The sequence below is a fragment of the Zootermopsis nevadensis genome, unplaced genomic scaffold (genome assembly GCF_977971745.1).
Source record: "Zootermopsis nevadensis isolate Lab colony 2312 unplaced genomic scaffold, Znev_1.0 Znev_ptg000004l, whole genome shotgun sequence".
NCBI lineage: Eukaryota > Metazoa > Arthropoda > Insecta > Blattodea > Termopsidae > Zootermopsis > Zootermopsis nevadensis.
In genome coordinates, this window is record NW_028259136.1 from 6,199,025 (window position 1) to 6,218,702 (window position 19,678).

General features: G+C 39.9%; 2 protein-coding genes across 2 annotated transcripts in view; one reads left to right on the plus strand and one right to left on the minus strand.

The window, feature by feature from the left end:
• The window catches only part of LOC110828780 (uncharacterized), a 66,715-nt gene extending 50,563 nt beyond the window's left edge, over window positions 1–16,152 (plus strand). Inside the window, exons 5-8 of the mRNA XM_022061792.2 lie at window positions 1,715–1,777; window positions 10,991–11,080; window positions 12,433–12,655; window positions 15,982–16,152. Of these exons, the coding sequence (XP_021917484.2) occupies window positions 1,715–1,777; window positions 10,991–11,080; window positions 12,433–12,655; window positions 15,982–16,136 (531 nt within the window). The 3' untranslated portion in view covers window positions 16,137–16,152. The remainder of the gene's footprint in view (window positions 1–1,714; window positions 1,778–10,990; window positions 11,081–12,432; window positions 12,656–15,981) is intronic.
• LOC110828783 (anillin-like) overlaps window positions 1–19,618 on the minus strand; it is a 120,072-nt gene extending 100,454 nt beyond the window's left edge. The window contains exon 1 of the mRNA XM_087342692.1: window positions 19,482–19,618. The gene's annotated coding sequence lies outside the window, so the exon portion shown is untranslated. The remainder of the gene's footprint in view (window positions 1–19,481) is intronic.
• Between the last annotated feature and the right edge of the window lie 60 nt (window positions 19,619–19,678).

Genomic DNA, 19,678 nt, shown 5'->3' on the forward strand with positions numbered 1-19,678 from the left:
ATGTGACATTGGGACAGGTTTTGCCCTGTCAGTATCTTTCCACTGTTGCTCAATATTCACTCAACCATCTAGATCTGAGGTTCTCACCCTTTTTCACTGGTGTACCACTAATTCTAATTTAACACATTAAATTTACCACTAACCAAATGCGTTCAGGGTAAACTTATTTACGTTAATATTATCTTTTGATTTTATTACTTATTTTGCGTACCACCAGTGATACGCGTACCATAGGTTGAGAAACACTGATCTAGGGGGTGGACAAAGGGTCCGTTAGAGCAGTGGTATTCAACCTGGGGTACGCGAAGACATTTTAAGGGGTACGTAAAATTTAAAAAAAATATATGATAAACACTGAATAATCAGTAATGTAATTTATTTAATTTATTTTAGATGTAGATTATATACTATGTATAACTTGAATTATACACCAACAACTTTGGGGGTACAAAGTTGAAGAGAAATTATATCTGGGGGTACGCGAACAAAAAAGGTTGAATACCACTGCGTTAGAGGACCACTTCCACAGACACACAGTCTAACCCTATAGCAAACAACAGCAATGCAAGGGATGTATCCTTAGACGTTTTTTTATCAAGTTTTCTATCCGACATGCAATTTTGTGCAAATCACGATTCCGAAAGTGGAAATAAGTATGTCGAGAGAATGGGAGTGTGCGACACTGTTTGGTCGATAAATGGATTAAAGCAGATACAACTGAACTAGCGACTACCCACACATGAAACTACAAAATAAGACAAATTTGAATTACACTTAAATATCTAAGCATTCGGCGCTATTCATAACAGTCGGAATCCTTAAAAATAAAAACTGTTACGTCATGATGTCATCTGCACTAGCATCTCCGGATCTGTAACTAGAGACAGTCTTAGGAATGGAAATAATTACCTCGGTGGCATTTCCCTCACACAAACAAAAGGAAAAGTCGACCGACATGCAGTAACGCTGGGTGTTGTGTGTTAACATATGAAGTCGCAAATCAAAGTAAAAATGAATAAAATATCTTAGAAATTCCTATACGTAACCGGCAGAACTCTTAAAAAAGGACACTTATCATCCGCCTTGAGCTGATTCTCTTGCTTAACTGTATCTGACGTTTCGGCGACTGACTAGTCTCGGGCTAGGAAAACAACCAACGAAAAATCATCCCTTCAAACTCCCCTTCCATTCGCCTTGTGTTACGTTATCTAGAAATTCAGTTCAATCCTACCACAATGTTGGCCACAACATTGGGAATTGCAGCACAAACCCTTACAAAGGAAACACAGATAGCACAATGCGTATTTAGCAACAGACTGGACAAAGGACGCAGAGATCCGACGCCACACAACATCGAGCCAAACGGCAAGGCAAATCTACAACATAAACCTGTGACCCAGCCCAATTTTAGCCCCGGAGATGGAGGCAGTATGTTTATCCGAATTTTTGTCATGTGCCTACAAATCCACATCGCGTCATAACCCAGAAAAAAACAAGGTCGACATCGATGACAAAGCTTTTGTTCTGAAGTGTGGGCACTTGTTCTCCGTTGCCACGGCAACTATTGTGCAGCTCACAGAAACGTCTTATAAAAAGCTTTAAATTAAATATTACACGGAAGCCCCAATACAATTGCAGCTTCTCGTCTTTCAATGAGAACACAAATTATCTATCTACTTTTCTAACAGTGTTTACTTTCTTTCATTTGTTACAGACAAAATTCAACCCTCTGACAGCCATTGTATTCACGCTGGATTTTTTCCTTCTGTGCCTCAATGTAAGTATTTCTTTATATAATTATCGTCGTCATCATTATCATCCAACGTACGCTGTTAAGAATATTCTCTGACCCCTTGTGCTCTCTTTTGCGTTTGTTCCTGGACGGGTGGTTGCCAGATATATTTCAAAACTATTGTTTTAGTTGTAGGGTTTTAAATTGAACACTCTGTACTCCATCTTAAAGAGCTTGTTCGAAGTTCACGAGTGCACTGTCACCGTGTCCCATACGACAAAGTCTTCAACGTCATGATACTCGTGTTGTTTTTTTTAGAAAAATCCATCAACTGGTGACTCACATATTGATGTTTACACTTGACAGCATTTTTCCGGAATGTTGGCTCTACCTACAAGTCTGCATCCAAAGAAGAAACATCAACACAGAAAGGAGTAAGAGAATAAACAACGATCATAACTGAAATCAAGAAATAATCCCCTGTCCGTGCACCAAAATAGTTCCAATTCACACGCCCTGATAAACCAAAGTCCCCACAACTCTAAAGTTCTTGATAAATCTTAGCTTAAAAGTGTGTAAACTGGAGCTTCTGAGTACAGTTTACGATTCTCTAGTAGGTCGAAAAGGACCGGACAGGGAAATATTAAAAGGGAAATAGATACGTGCCACTGGTGATACTGTGTGTCAGACGTCACTGACCTTTTCTGTAGTGATCACGAAATTACGCTCAAGAAATGCCTTGCCTGATTAAGCCGTATCCTCCGTGGAAACCAATGACCTTTAGTAATATTCACACCCAATTCGTTCCCTGCAAGGCATTGCAATTTGCTGTCAGCCGTAATTGGGTCATGTTGTTTCTCTTTCCTTCTACAAATTTTCTGAGCACACGAGGTGGAACGGGAAACCCCCACCAGTACCTTCAGCAAAACAAGCTCCTGACTTAATTAAATGAATACAGAAAGGAAGTACTGTAATTGAAATGTGGGACAACAGATGATAAAACTCTGAGACCCGAGACCTTCTGAGTCCCCCCCCCCCCCTGGTAACTTGAGAAACTTCATTTGCAGGGAGAATAATAGAAAAATTCTGTTGAATTTTTCGAAATCGAAAAGGGAGTTAATCGATTCAGAGGTCACTTAACGAAGCAGTTTCAACCACTGAGATAAATCAGAGTAGAATTTGATTTATTACAAAAATGTTATCACCTCTTTCAAGGTACTATCCCAGCATTCGTGTAGAGGAACTGAGGAAAACCACTTGTTAAATTACAGTTAAAAATACTTTGTTCTTGCTTCTGCTATTTAAAAAGGTAAATTATTAAAGTAAACAATGAATTTCCCTCGTTTTGTTACCATTTGCTCATCAGTCGACGGATACATTGCAACTGAATGTCGTGTGCCAAGCACGTAGCATTAGTTGAGGTAATCAGTCAACAGAGGAATTACATACGATGTAATGACCAAGATTTACTCTCAGTATATAGTAGCCAAACAGAACAAACAGAATTACTAACATACGGCAGTGCTGTCAACGCACATCCCCACTCTAAAATTATATGGAGTGATATGCAACGTAGATATAATTACTGTACAGACCCAATACGTGAAACAATTTCGATGAGATAGAAATTTAATATAAAAGGAAAGAAATTTGACTGAGCGGCCAGTTCTGCAACAACTGGCGTCTATAATACGTGAATATCAAGGTTAAGAGACACCAAACATCTCGTAACAACGGAACTCAGAAAGTAGCAGAATACGTAATTTTTCGCTGTTCATTTCCAGACTACATAACATGATCGGAATTAAAACTTTTTCGCAAATTTCTCATTAATGAACTTTCGGCATTCAAATTAAGAAATCTTAATGCAATACTCTTGAATAATACTTGTGTTAAAACAACTGTAATGGTATCATTGCGACTATAACAATTTTGGGGGAACCCCCCAAAAAAACCCTTTAAATAAAATCTTTTGTTTTAGGGGCGTTATTTGCTGCGAATATCTGAATCACAATTACAAATGGCAGGATGTAATTCATTTAGCGATTTTTAATCTCACTTGAAACCTCCCTTAATAACGCGATGCATAGGTGTGGCCGTGTGTGCCAGTTCCCAGTGGTCACTGCTTCATGCCCCGCCGAACTCATAAAATTTGCAACGTTTCAAAAAAAACCTGCATGGCCTTCCAATTTGTGGACCACTCGGATGTTCTTACAAGTTAATGCGGTACTTTATAAAGACATTTATAAGGACTTGAGAAATAAACCAACCACGAATTTGCGTATTATTAATGCAAATAATAGCGTGATACATTTAATACCGTACCGAATTATAAAGATTGTATTTTATTTCTCGCTGAACAGAAAACATTAACAAATCTAAAACTTTTTGACGATGGTGAAGAGTCAATTGAATAAAAATTTTCTTGGATATTATCCATCGTCTAGTAAATATAAAACGTAAAACGACGTTTCGGAGATGGGACTCTATCTCCGGAGATAGGGATTAGCTCTACCTAGTGGGCCCAACTGTGTAGGAACCAGAAGACGGAGATAGAGTCCCATCTCCGAAACGTCGTTTTACGTTTTATATTTTACTAGACGATGGATAATATCCAAGAAAATTTTTATTCAATTGAGAAAACATTAAAGTAAGCGTCTTCCGTTGATCTGACTGCATGCATCAATCCTATGACCGGTCCCATGCCCCGAGAGAAACTTTCGAGAGTTACATTTCCTTTGACAATATCAATATTTACCATCACTTCTTTGCTTCTTGAATAGTTTTAGTACAGTTCCGTTCTTTAATTACGTATGGTTTTAAATGGATCTTCTCAACAACTAGTGTATCAATTTACATGGCTGTAGAATAATCCGATAGAATGACCCAATTCTCATACTAATTGTTAACACTAATAAGCAGCTTTGTAACCATTAATAACAAGACCATTACATGTCATCACTGCCCTAAAACTACTCTGTCATCCACAACTCAGTCTTGCAGTACGACCGACAGGTGGCGTACATGTCACATGCCGCATCTGACTGAGGCAAGGACCATAAATTGTAATCAAAATATATAAGGACGTGTCTTCAAGAGATTCCGCCAAGGAAAGCTTCCCAATTTAAATGGTTGTAAACCAGTCTGAGTCCTACAGTGAATTAACCCTTTGTAGTATATTAATCTACACGATATTTAAAAAATTCAGTCCCTACCGCGAAGAAAACACTACTAGCTTCCATTACAAGAACACGCTGAAACATGTGTAATAATTAACACATGTAAAATACAATACTCTGCTGTGTTGATGGTATTTTAAAACGTTATGTCTGAGAGTCATACGAAATATATAAATTCACTCAGTGCGCAAAAACGAATAGTTACTGAATGTTTAAGCAGCAGTGTGATTTACAAACTTGCCTTGTATGCAGGAATGTTTCTTTCGACTGCAGGAACAACATGTAAAACACCCAGTGTGTAGTGCGTGGAGTATTACAGAACTGATTTCACAATTGACGTACTCCATATTAAAAGCCTATTACAGACCCGATAACGGGAAATGATAATTTCGGACAGCGTTAGTTATCAGATTATAAATGAGTCCATTGCTGGGTTATAGGAAAGAACGAAACATGTCTAATCGAGAGTAGAATTTATAAGTCTACAAATTATTTTCTACTAGTATAATTTCATTTCTGGGCGTAATCTCAACAGCAGAGAGAGAAATCTTGAGTCTAGGTCTTCAAGACCTTGCATCTAGTGTAGCAGTGACGCTCCAGGTCTGTAACCCATTCGGGAGAAATCTCCTTCGAATCTCAATTATGTTACGGACTATTCTGATTGAGGCTTTTCGTGGTTCGCCTCAGTTTCTCCAGACAAATATCTGAAACATTAAAGGCACAGGCCATGATCGCCTCCTTTCCAATCGTTACCCACTCACCATTTGCCATTTTATTTCAACATTGGGGATGGGGGCAGCAGTTCTTCCGAAACGTCAGTATACAACAAAAGACTACACTTTACAACAAACATTAGTGTGATAAAATCACACGGAGCACGTGATTGACAGGACATGAAGCTCGCATGGGGAATGAAAAACTGGTTCAACATTTTTGTTGTTAAGCGTAAAGGAAATAGACAACTTGGAAGACCCTGGCGTAAATGGGAGGATAATATTAAATGGATTTTAAGAAGAAATAGTTTAGGGGTGTGGACTGGATTCATCTGGCTCAGGACGGAAACCGATCGCGAGCTTTTGTGAACAAGGTAATGAATCTTGGTGTTCCATAAAAGGAGGGAAATTTCTTGACTACCTGAGCGTACTATAAGCTTCTAAAGATTGACTCTGCTCCTTTGAGTGGGTGGGTGAGTGAGTGCTTTTGTTAGTTATCATTAACCGACATGGTTTACAGTCTTAACTCTGCAGCTATACGAGTGTACCTACTGAACTGAATAACACAAAGTCCAACTTGAAAGACCTCATTTCCTCTTATTCCCCCATAATTTGCACTGAAAAAACTATACAGGCTAAATAGACTACAGATGGGGCTGGACTCTTAGTCTGTATTCTGAACCGCCGAGATAACCAGCTCGGTAAATGCACTTTGTAAATTTCGAGAGGGATTCTCTCGTGGATAATGTGTATAGATTTTTTTTTTATCGCGAAAGCCGAGATATCTCGAGAGACCTCGTGACCTGCCGTCTGTAAAGTCTGGTGCGAAAAGCTGTGACCCATCTGCACACAGCCCGTAAGACAAACACAGAGACGCGATGCACTTCTATTAGAGCGGAACAATTTCATTCAGATGTTTTCAGTGGCGAGTCATTTTGAACAAGGCTATGAATTTTCCGGTTTATTTTAAAAGTCGGATATTTCTTCACCAACTGAGCGATTATCAGATTCTCATGAAGGACTCTTTTAATGGATCATATACTATCCTATAGTATCGTGTTGAACTTGCTACGTAAACGTAGAATCGAAGAAAAGCGTACAGAACTAGATTAAAAAATACTTTGCGAGGCCTAAGTTTGGATGAGAGTAATTAATTTTAAGGAAACGAGTTTTAAAGTGTGTGTATTAAATCTAAGTGTCTCAGAACAGTCTAATTGTTGGCTTCGGGCTGATGGTGACACTATTTCAGTTCTGATAATAACACAGAATTTACGAACAGATAAATATATATGCATTGTTTGCAGTAACAACGAGTCAGCTATCATTACCATTCAACCAGTCACTCAATAAATTAACAAGCCAAATCAGAAATTCGTCCACCCGCTTAATCATCTAAATAATTTTATTAAATATCTTAGCTGAATACTAAGTTTGTTTCTTGCTGGCTGACAATCTTGACGAATTATGAGAAAATTGTTACTGTTAAACTTTGTCAAATTTTTATCATGAAAACATTACATTAATAGCTAATTAAAACATGTAAATATTGTATATATATATTGGTACATAATAAGACACAAAATATAAGATGACTTCCAGCTAGCAGTGCCTCCAAGAATGTATTCAAATGGGGCACACATGTTTATACGGCCTATAATGCTTAATTCACATAATAGGCAAACTAGACGTGTAGTTAATAGCATGGTGTATACAAAATTAAAATGTTGTACACTTAATTTCAGTATTTATAGTACAGCGGCCTCTGTATGTATCACATACTTTAACATTCAGTAACTCTACATTCTGTCCATAGTGTATTGTGGATTTTGAATGACTCTTAAATAGACAGTGATTACTTTTCCAAAATAGCATTAACAATTTGATATTTATAACGAAGACATGTCCTTTTCGTAGAAGAAGAGGCTTCATTTTTAAATATTATTTAGATGAACTTTGTGTTTCAGAGGGTTTCAGGTTAATTCACTAAACACTACGACTTATGTTACTTTATAGCCAGCTCCAGACAAACACACTAGCCTTCTAGGCCGTTTATAAATACATGGCTGCCTTCATAACCTTAAACCTAGATATTTTAATTTAGCGGATTTTTTTAAATACCTTGTTGTACACAGCTTTGATCTCGGATTTTGGCCGCTTCGCTGGAACCTAAGACAGCGCCACACAAACAGCCAGTTTGATATTTCCGCTTCACCCACGCAAACTCGCACCGCTCGCATTTAATCCCTCACGTAGGACAACGGGTAAACTGCTCCCGAGTTAAACACACAGAAACAGCTTCTTTTACTTATTCACACAGTATGTAACAGAATATCACTTGTTCTCAGATCGAATCTTAGGACACTAACAAATACGTCTGATAATAACAGATTTAAAGAAGCTTCATATCCGCACCACCTAACACACTTAAAGAACTCGCACTGAGATTTCCTCTTCCGGTGTCTTCGTCAAAATTCGGTACAGTACTTCGGGAATGTTCCAAAACATAAGACGAGCGAAATGCGGATATGCTCGTAACATGGCTTCCACCAAAATTTCAAACTGCACAGATTGTCCCAATGAGATGTAGTCTGGTCGATGTTTACCAACGTTGGTAAACATCGACCAGACTACACAGCGCAACAACCCAGAAGACAGAAATCTTCAGACTCACCGCTGTGAAAACCTCAAATCTTACATGTACACAAGGTCGCTGCTCGTCAGTCAGTTGCTCACTGCTGTCAACTGCGCCACGAAGCTAACGGTGGTCATTTTAAACAACTACATTACACTCCCTTATTCACTAAATGCCAATATTGACGCGCGTAATGATTTAGTTTTTTAAAATGTATTAATTTCATTAGCTGAATGTGTGTATGCGACTTCTTGGGATGTTCTGAATATAACGTGTATGTGAAATGCATTTTCAGAACGTGAAAATATTTGACCCATTTCTATTCTCATAATGTGTTATTCCCAACTTTATCTACCCTGTTCCAGCCGATATAAAAAAACACAAGTAAAAAAAATCTGAAGCATCAAAATTAATGCCAACTACAACAAAATTACATACTATGATCCTCTGCTCACAAATTTAGCATGCTAATCCACGAACTCGATTGTGCTTTATTAATATCTACATTACGGGTGCACTGTATGAGGGCTGGGTAGCTCAGTCAGTAAAGCGAATAGCTTCCGGAGTGGGCAATCAGGGTTCGATCCCCTGTGAAAGTTTTTTTTCCCTCTACGTTCAGAACCAGGGGTAAACAGTGGCCGTGTCGTGAAGCTGACCACTCACCCCTTTCTAGTGAAAAGGTCGAGAATGCGTGCCTGCACGGCGTTTTTTGGGATGGCATTTGTTCACTTTTGCATACATTATTACCAAAACAATATTCTTAGAACTGGAAGTCGTTTCAGTAAGGACGGCTTCTTAACTTATTCTCGTAACTCCTTTTTATGTTGTTATCGGACAGGAAAAGAAGTCTGATGTCTAATTTTCGAAATGAACATCTCCTAAACATGAAGAAATGAGTATTATAAGATTTCCCAATTTGGCAGCGAGCTGAATTCCAAGTAATATGTACGTATGTTGCGACTAAGCCAAGTCTATGGGTTAAACGGACTGAAATAAATTAGTGGACTACGTATTAATCCCGTGGTAGACTCTCTGTATTATGCCACGGTGGTCTAGCTGTTAGAACGCTGGCCTTGGAATCCTGGGGTCTCGGTTTCGATTCCCGGCGGTGCCCGAATTTATAACTTGTGTTGGGCAAGGCCGTGGTCTAGGCAACACGGAGTTTTCCTCCGTGGCATCCCAACAATTACTCCATTCACACACAGAAGAAGGCAATGGCAAATCACTTCTGGACCATCTGCCAAGAACGTATATGAACAGGTCCCAGTCCGAGAAAAGGATGGAAGGATCCTGTTCATATGGACCTGTCGTCAGACAGAACACTAAATAATAATAAGACTCTCTGTCTGGCCTCTGATACTTATTCATCTGGTCTATAAATGGATTTAGAATTTCATTATCGTATTCACACAAGTCCACCATTGAAATGTATCTTCAGAAAGAGAGGTCTTTCAAAGGATTTCTCCCCTTAACGTCTCCTCGCCAAAATCCTGTAAGCATTTTAATATCCTCTATGTTTGCTACACATTCGATCTATCTAAGCATTCTTGCTTTAATGACCGTAATAATATGTATTAGGTTAAGAGTGGCATGTCTTAAAGGACATACAAACGTAATTGATTGTCTTCAATTATTTGTTACTTTTCGTGTTTTTAAATTGTTATATACACACCATAAAAACAGCAAACAACACAGAAAGAGTTTATGGAAGAACTTATGGCTCCCACTGTAACTGAAACGTTTCTATCCGTGTGATAAGGCTAGGAATAGTAAGAAATAATTATAACGTACTCACAGTCGCTTCAGCTGCCATGTTTGTATTTATTAATATATAAAAATGTTTAATAATTCCTGCATAACTTTAAGATGTATTTAAATTATCTCAATACAAAATACCAGTGGGCCATTTCGTTACAGGAAACTGAAGGTAACATCGACCAGTCTCCACCAGACAACACGGCGCGTCACAGATGACAGCAATCTTCAATAAAATCATTAGTTCATACGCGTTGATAGCCTTACACGGTGTAACCCCGAGATAAAGCATAAGAAGGAAAGGGCACGTCGTCTCTTCGTTTGTTTTTTGTCTTTCGGGAAATAGTTGCTACACCTCATTTATCTTCTCGTGTCCTATCTAGACGCCTAAAGCTTACAATTTACAAAACAATAAATTTTACCTGTCTCTTCTGTAAGTGTAATACTTGGTCTCGCAATCCGAATAAAAGACGTGTATTGGCGGGCGTCTGAGAATGAAGTGTGGAGGAAGATATTTGTACCTACGAGGAGCTGAGAGCCACGGTGGTCTAGCGGTTAGAACGCTAGCCTTGAAATCCTGGGGTCTCGGGTTCGATTCCCGGCGGTGCCCGAATTTATAACTTGTGTTGGGCAAGGCCGTGGTCTAGGCAACACGGAGTTTTCCTCCGTGGCATCCCAACAATTACTCCATTCACACACAGAAGAAGGCAATGGCAAACCACTTCTGGATCATCTGCCAAGAACGTATATGAACAGGTCCCAGTCCGAGAAAAGGATGGAAGGATCCTGTTCATATGGACCTGTCGTCAGACAGGACACTAAATAAAATAAAACGAGGGTCTGAGACAACCGACGACAGAAATAAAGCGCACAGTAGAAAGCATCATAATATATCGTACCTCACTAAGTTATTAACGCTGACGTCTGCAACTTATTCAAGATGCGGTCACAATAATTCCCGTGTCCTTTTTTTTTACAGGTGTACTCCCTGTTGTGCGTGATATCACAGTACCAGGAGTATAAGGCGGGGCGTGGCACTGCAGATAATGACGCCTTCCTTGGATGTAAGGTATGCAAACAGCACTGCGGCGCGAATGACGTGCCCTACATGCCCCGTCCAGCTCATCCTCCTTGATTAAATTATCCTAATAACATACGCTGAAGAGTACAATTTATGAAGAACATTTTTATGCACCCTTCTAGGTTGTAGCGCCGTGTAGTCTGGTAGATAGCCCTGATGATGGAGGCAGTAGGACCTCTGAAGTGTTGGTAAACTTCTACCAGACTACACGGCGCAACAACCCAGAAGACAGTCATTTTCAAAATATTCCCCTCATCAACCTGTAAACACCCTCAATCTGTGTTCTTTATTCGGTGTGAAAGATGAGATTTCATAGCAATACATAAAAAAAACTGTCCCATTATACGCCATTTAGGCGCTTGGGGGGAGAGGTGGTATAGCTCCTACTCACTCTTGACCTTGGCATTAGATGGGGGTGAGTGGTCCCGACATAACAAAAATCAAAATTGTATTAAATCATTGATAATTTATCAGCCATAAAATGGTTAATAAAACTTTGGTTTACTTTAAATATTTCTTTGCAACTTTAGAGTTTCAGAGTAGTAAGTTAGCTTAACTAGTTCAGAAGTCTAAACCCCAGACTTATTCGCATTGGAATTAAACTTTCCATTCTTTGTTTGATATAAGACAGTTTCTAATAAAAAGCGATGGCTTTCGAGTTTCTAGCACGAGCAAAGCAAACACGTGTTATTGTATTATTTCGCTAAAGTACACAAACTTCTGTCTTATGAGCAGACAAGAAATTCAGTAAAAGCTTTGAACTTTGCAGTGCAAAGTAGTGACGGTCTGCTGTATTTTCAGTCGGTTCCCGACTCGACTGGCTTATTATCATAAGGCACAATTCCATGTTCTTAGTGTACTGAATCAGCGGTTCAAAACTGACGATGCTGTTCTGCATTCCAGAGGGCCCAGGTTCGACTGTCAGGATGGCGGCCGACAATCGTCACAGACGTTTCCCCACGCATTGCCCAGTATGTCTAAACACTTAGCGATATTGTATAAAATACGCTACGACCACTTCCACAGCCTAAAATATCTCAATTACAACTGCGTTTAGGAAGAGAATTTATAGAACCATCTGTTGCTATCGTCATGTCTGTCCATCAGTTTATCCTGACCGATTTAGACCTGACTACAGCCATCTCCAACCATCCATTTGACAAATATGTCGTGCCTCAAACGCTAAAATATTTCCATAACCCTCACTGGTTTTGAGGAAAATAATGACAGTACAATAAAAGCATCTACACCGAACTCGAATCTGCTCATGATCTTTCACTGTCTCTCTAAAGGCAGGTAATTCGCAGAAGCGACGTACATTTTTATGGTCGTCGTTGCAGGCCCCACAAGTGAGGTACGCGCCCCGAGCCACTGCCACCAGCTGCCTGAGCACCAGAAGGGCCGCTACGTATCATGAGACAACGCAGAGTCCTACGGCCCTCCACTCGACCCTGCTCCTGCCGGAAGACACCAGTCGATCACAACGCCCCAGCCTCAAGCACGTCCAGTTCCCGGACGACAGCAGGAAGGGCGAGGCGCTGCCGTCGAACCAGACATCCGAGGGTACGGAACTGACATCGAATCTGTTACATTCTTAAAACATTAGCCAGATCATCAAACCAAGGAAGATGAGAAATCCGAAGAAATTATTTTGGTATGAAAGCCACTCGGAAGACCTAGAAGTAGATGCGAGAATATTAAAGTTCATCTTAAGGATATACGTTTGGGAGGGAGGGAGGTGTTTACTGGATTCATATGGCTTAGTAGCAGGACCGGTGGCAATGAAAGTTTGGGTTTCATAAAATGCTGAGAATTTCTTAATCAGATGAGCGTTCTGTTACCTTCTCAAGTTAATAATCGCTACCATCATGGTTATACATATTATTATAATAACCATTATTAACTTACTATTATCACACAGTTACTTTTAACTCCAAGAAATGTTATCTGTACTGACAGACGTGAGTTGGTAACAGTCATATTGTTATTTTGAAAGTGTTCTTCTGTCGTAGTTGGTAGGAAAATCTTCTGCGTCTTGAAAGAAGGCATTACTGCTCTAGTCAAACTTCTTCGGAGAGAAAGTTTCGGCGAAGTAATATAAACGGCCGATGAGACACATTGTGCATTCAGGTAGCTGAAGCCTTTTCGCTGTCAGTCTTCATTTGGTATCAAACAGCGACTTCCTTTTTGCGAGGACAGCTCGTGCACGCTAGCCGTAAGACGCAAACCAATCTCCCTACGTGATAAATTCCAGGAACTGCAACTTAAAATTCATACAAGTTTGTGAAACTTTTCGCAAAGCCTGAGGGAGGATACGGTGTTCCTGTGACGAAATGTAAAATTTCTGTACTATTTCAAGTTTTCTTCGAAGTTTCTGTGGGGAAAAAATTAATTGAAAATAAATAAAGGTGACTGAGTAACTTAACTATCTACTTCTTCAGTTCTTCATGCATCAAACAGTTTATGACTGCGATAACAAAACTACCTAACTTTCGCTGTAAAAGTATCCAGATTGAATTCTGATGGAGAAATAGTTATCACGATTCGGGTTCTTAGAGATTCGTACAATCCTCCAAGGCGAAATCTATTGTAATAACACAAAACAGGCTACGACCACACCCCTCACAAATTACCCATGAACAACGCAAGACACACACACACACGATTATATCATGATGACAGATTGGATCTCGTTGAAAAGTTCCCTACAAAAATAAAGCGAACATGGGAGAATAGGATTTGAATATATTTACTGAGATAACTGACAGCAGGATCCTAATGGAATATTATTAGAGAACGTAACAAGACGTCTCCTACGGAATTAAAATAGTCATGACTGTGTTCAACACTGGTATTAATGATATTAAAAAGTAAACATTACAAGTCAGAACACGTAATACCGAGAGTGCGTGACAAACAGACGTACGACCACAACAGGGTGGTATTTATAATGAGAAAACACGATGGATATGAAAATAACGCTCTTCAATTTGTTTCTGCCGGCTGCTACCCCAATAAATTGTGTAAATACGTGGCGAACTCGTTTTGTTTGTGAAATAAAGTACGTTCATGCAGAATACTTGGTCACATGTAACCACTTCAATGGAATACACACTCATGGCGGTTTTATACAGTCAACAGAAAAAACCAAGCCCTCTAATTATAATGCTTTAAACAATGTCACGTCCTATGCGACAAGCTTCGAGTGGCAATTATAAACACACATACACATAATTGCCGGGGCCCAACAGCGCGTATCGCCTACGTCACTTCCTAGCGGTTAGATGAAAACCCAAAAAGACATTACTGACATAGGAACTGAGACAGAGATACAAATTATTACCACCGGCAAACATTGTTTGTGGTATAAACACTGTATGATTCCTCACCACTCTGGTCCGCGTGTCGTTTAATGTAACGTGCGCGGAATGCGGGATTTCTTCCCGGCCACTCGACAAACGTGCTTGTACGCGTAAATACCTGAACGTAACAAACGATGCACAGTCAGACAACAACTACAACTGGAGGAATATAAAAGAAATATTATACTATATAACACAAGAGCCAAAAATATATAACAACAAATAATACATAATCAGTGATTACTTAATTATTTTCTTGATGTCTGCAGGGACTGTGTTATATTCAAAATAAAAATTACTTCTCTAAATCACATTTTATAATAAACACCCATAAACCCCATTAATCAACAACTAAGTACTCCAGTGGGTCAGGATAAAGATTTGAACCTGAGACCTTCTAAACACGAAGCAGGAGTGATAACAGTTTCGTAGCTTTTCGCTTCGAATCTCTTACATCGATGCATATGAACCCATCAGAGAAATTTCTGACGAAACTGAATTCCACACGCGAGGGAATTGTGAATTTGTGGTTGTAAAGGATCCAGATAATATCTAAAATACGTAAGAAATTTCTATGTGACGCATTACACCTGTAACTTTCAACATCTGAGCAGTGATTCCGTACCGATTTCAATTTCAGTCAATAACTCGAAGAGAAGAGTGGATACAAAGGAACATATTCTCCTGAGAAACCATCCCGTATTGATTAATTGGTTTTCGGCAAGTAATCTCTTTCTTGCTAATCCTGTGAACATAGCCAGCTGTTTCTATCCCTTCACACTATTCCAAGGATGAGAAATTGTTTATTACACTGGACCCCGATAAATTCAAAACCTGTTGAACGACAAACAGTCAAGAAATGCACATAATCAATTACAGAGATCGGAAATTAAACCACAAACGACGTGGTAATTATATGTACGCTACCACCTGATTAATTAATAATCAATAACTTTGTAATCTTTCACACAGAGTATTTATGCGTACCGTATGATTCTCATTTTAATAGCGATGACTTCCTTAAACATCATTAAACAAACGTTCTTTGTAATGGTGACGCGCTGTGTTTTCTTTGTGGTAAGAACTGAATGAGTATACTGGACTAGCCTCGGCTTCAGAAGTTTAAATAAGACGTAACTTCTTATATTTCAAATTGTATGTAAGAAAAACTTTTATAACAACTTTTAAAATATCTCTTTCAAGAATTGTGAAAATAAAATTATGTTACTAAAGAGACAAGAGTGAGTGAGTATTACTAAAGCGAAATCATCCCTTTTATTACTGGAGAAAACAACTTCGTATTTTGTCTGACTTTTATTTTATGTTTCTAAGTTTCTACAGAGGCGTAATCCATAGAAGCTAAATATTTTTAGGATGAAGACCTCACAGGCCCCTCGCCGTCTATATTTTATATCGGCGCCCCGACACTAAAGTAAAAGCCCATACAGTCCTAATCTGCACTCTTTGGATGATTTCATATCCCGAGGTTGTACTACAGAAGTGACTGTCTACTGTTTACTGTTGCAGTGGAAGCAGACAATGGCGGTGTAGTTCTGGTTATCGAGGAACCGTGGTCGACTGCAGAAGGCAAGGCTCCCAGCATCCGAAGTCCGGGCGTTGACACAGCGCCCCTCATAGATTCCGTACCTCAAAATGAAGGCGCTGTGACGTGGAATAAATAAAAACAGATGAAGTGAACGTTATGATCCATAATGACTGGAGTGGATGATACCTCCCGTTTGTGCACACAGACGAACACATTGGATGGAAGTAATCACAGAACAGTTATAAGAGGTGCGATCGGAAAGTTTCAAGACTGCGCGTATAAAAACCCCTACACTTATCTCAGGTATTAAATTCATCCATCACCCTCGAAGTAGTTCCCCTGGGAGTGAACACAACGATCCCAGCGCCGCTGCCAAGCCTGGAAGCATCCCTGGAAATCTTTCTCTGTCAGCCTGTCAAGCACCATCTGCGATTCTGCCTGAATCTCTTCTATCGTCTCAAATCTCCTTCCCTTTAACTGAATTTTCATCTTTGGGAAGAGGAAGAAGTCACACGGCGAATAAGGAGGGTGCGGGATGACGGCCATGGTGTTTGAGGCCAAAAACTGCCGAACTTTGAGGGCGGTGTGCGCTGGCGCGTTGTCATGATGCGTCGCATGTGGAGTTCTTCCTTTAGAATCAGCTGACAGGTCCCATAGCCTATCCCAACAATGTCGCACAAGTCGTTGATGGTACGACGTCGATCTTCGTGAATGGCCTGCCGAATCTTCGTAACATTTTCGGGCGTTGTGCTCGAAGATGGTCGTCCAGAACGCTCGTCATCATCGACAGAGGTTCGGCCATTTTTAAAACGTGAATGCCACACAAAAGTTTGTGCACGACCCGTTGCGGACTCCCCAAATGCTTACTTTAGCATTTCATAGGTTTCCGTAGCCGTTTTGGCGAGTCTTTGGCAAGAGATTCAGGCAGAATCGCAGATGGTGCTTGACAGGCTGACAAAGAAAGATTTCCAGGGATGCTTCCAGGCTTGGCAGCGGCGCTGGGATCGTTGTGTTCACTCCCAGGGGAACTACTTCGAGGGTGATGGATGAATTTAATACCTGAGATAAATGTACGGGTTTTTATACGCGCAGTCTGGAAACCTTCCGATCGCACCTCGTATACCACGTAACAGCGCGACGCTGACTGACCGAGATAATACCTATTTAATATTATATCTCGGTGATAAATGTCTTGTTATGTCCGAAATATAAGAGTTTCGTAAGATGACAAATAGTTACCATGGAGGTCACTATTAAGGAAAGAGTATCTGCCTCTCTGTGGAACTTGGCATCTGCAGTGATATTACAGATCTACATTTCACGACAGCCGCAATTATATGCTTTCAACACCGAAGTAAAGTAATAGGTCCGCGGCGGTTAATTATATGACGTGTTAATTACAAACGCTATTCATTGTCATCTTGGTCGTGTAGTCGTGCTTTCTTGTAATGGGGTGATAAATGCTATATAAGCCTACACGTACGTGCGTGTCAATTCTCAGTATTACGATGCACCAATGTTTTCTTATATCCTGGATTTCGAACTTTACTTTTAAGACCATTTTCCCCAACTAGGTTTCTCTTCTGTTCTCCAAACACATTCTGAAGCACGTATACGTGTTAGAAACACATCAATACCATAGTCAAGTCTGTATAGCCCTTCCGTATTTATCTGGGCCACTGGATGTTTGATTGGGGTTTCGTAGCATCGTCAGAGCCTTCTGTAAACTGGTCTCTGCACCCAGAACTGAAATAAACATTTTCAGCTAAAGACTTCGTGCTAGTTTTCAGGAACAAACAAATGACAACTCGTTATAATATTTATGAAAACTGCAAGCAAGCGTTTATCTCCAAAGGGTGAGAATTTTAAAAGCGCAAACCGCACAATTGATTAAACACCGAGAAATGCGTCATTGTTAATGAAGACAAGAAAATCTGCCAACAATTGTCAGTTAACTGCCACGCTGGCCTTGTAATCCTGGGGTCTCGGGTTCGATTCCCGGCGGTGTCCGAATTTATAACTTGTGTTGGACAAGGCCGTGGTCTAGGCAACACGGAGTTTTCCTCCGTGGCATCCCAACAATTACTCCATTCACACACAGAAGAAGGCAAACCACTTCTGGATCATCTGCCAAGAACGTATATGAACAGGTCCCAGTCCGAGAAAAGGATGGAAGGATCCTGTTCATATGGACCTGTCGTCAGACAGAACACTAAATAATGTTAATATATAATTGCCAGTTATTCAAAACATTAAGGCGGGATCGATAATGTTGTCAAACCAATCCACCATTACCAATAGCAATCAATACAAGGCGTTTAAACAAGTGTTCGTTTATTGGAAACTTTCTCAATTCCTTCTTCATTGTCGTTGTTAATAAAAGCACGCATAAAAAGACAAACGATACAAGGAGAAAAGGCAGTTCTAATACATACAAGTACAGGGGTGAGGCACGCATTGCCCTCGATCGCCAACCGCCTCCTTCATCGGCCATGATCCATAAAACATAGACGCAGTATTACTCATCTGTTCTAGGCAGGCAGTCCAATTTATTGAGTTCTCCCTCATATTCTACTAACTTTTATTGTTTCTAGCATTTTATTTCCAATCCCCACTTTCACTCTAACGCCATACAACTCCGAAGTTCAATGAACTTTGCAATTGTACTGATCATTTCAATAAACATTTCCGACATTATTATAACAGAAGATGACTGTCTTCTGGATTGTGCGTGTGCCGTGTAGCCTAGCGGAAGTTTGCCGACGTTTCAGAGGTTCTTGCTACCTCCATCATCAGGTCGATGGGGCAGAAAGCACCTCTGAAACGTCGGCAAACTTCTACAGGCCTAAAGCGCAACAACCCAAAATACAGACATTTTCATACTCCCTGTCGTGAGAATCTGAAATCTCGCGTTACTATAGTTGTTTTTATTTAAACTGAGCTCACATCGATATTTCTAATACTTCGACCCTAAGTCTATTGGGTGGGCTATAGAAGACGCTAGTGGGACCTGGCAACCAAACGAATATCACAGCTACACACAACAACCCACAATTCGTCAAATGCACGTAGTTTCATTTCGAACTGACTAGTCGTCGACCAAAATTACTACCTTTGGTAGATCCAAAATACAGCAAAACCCAAATTATCACTCGCCTTGAAACGCTGATTTGTTATAACACTTTGTTTTTGGGGCCGACGTTTAAAAACACAATGGCGGAGCGTCCCTACAACGAAATGTAAAATACAACTCTCAACTTCTTGTAAATTTTAATATCATCAAATACAGTCATCAGGGGCTTCTGCTATTATAAAACAGACGTTACGAGTGACAATTTTAAGCCGTCTTAACAGTACACAAATGATAAAACTTTGTGTTTACAGCATAATTAGAAATATTAATGCGAGTAAACGATTCTTCGTGAAAGTTGAAAAGCAGAGAAACCCTTCCTATAAATATATGCGTTTAATATTTATTTACCTGCTTTGTTGAATTTTTCTTTTCGCTGTTTAATCTCTTCCTAATATGCAGACTGTACACGCGAGAAATTCGTTCTGTGTTGCTTCTCCCTTGGCACACCACGCGAGCCCCAGTAAACTGTAGTGCACTCAACTTCATAGGATATCATTCGTCAGAAGTAGCAAAGACCTATCTCTCTCTCTCCAAAGCCTCCTTAG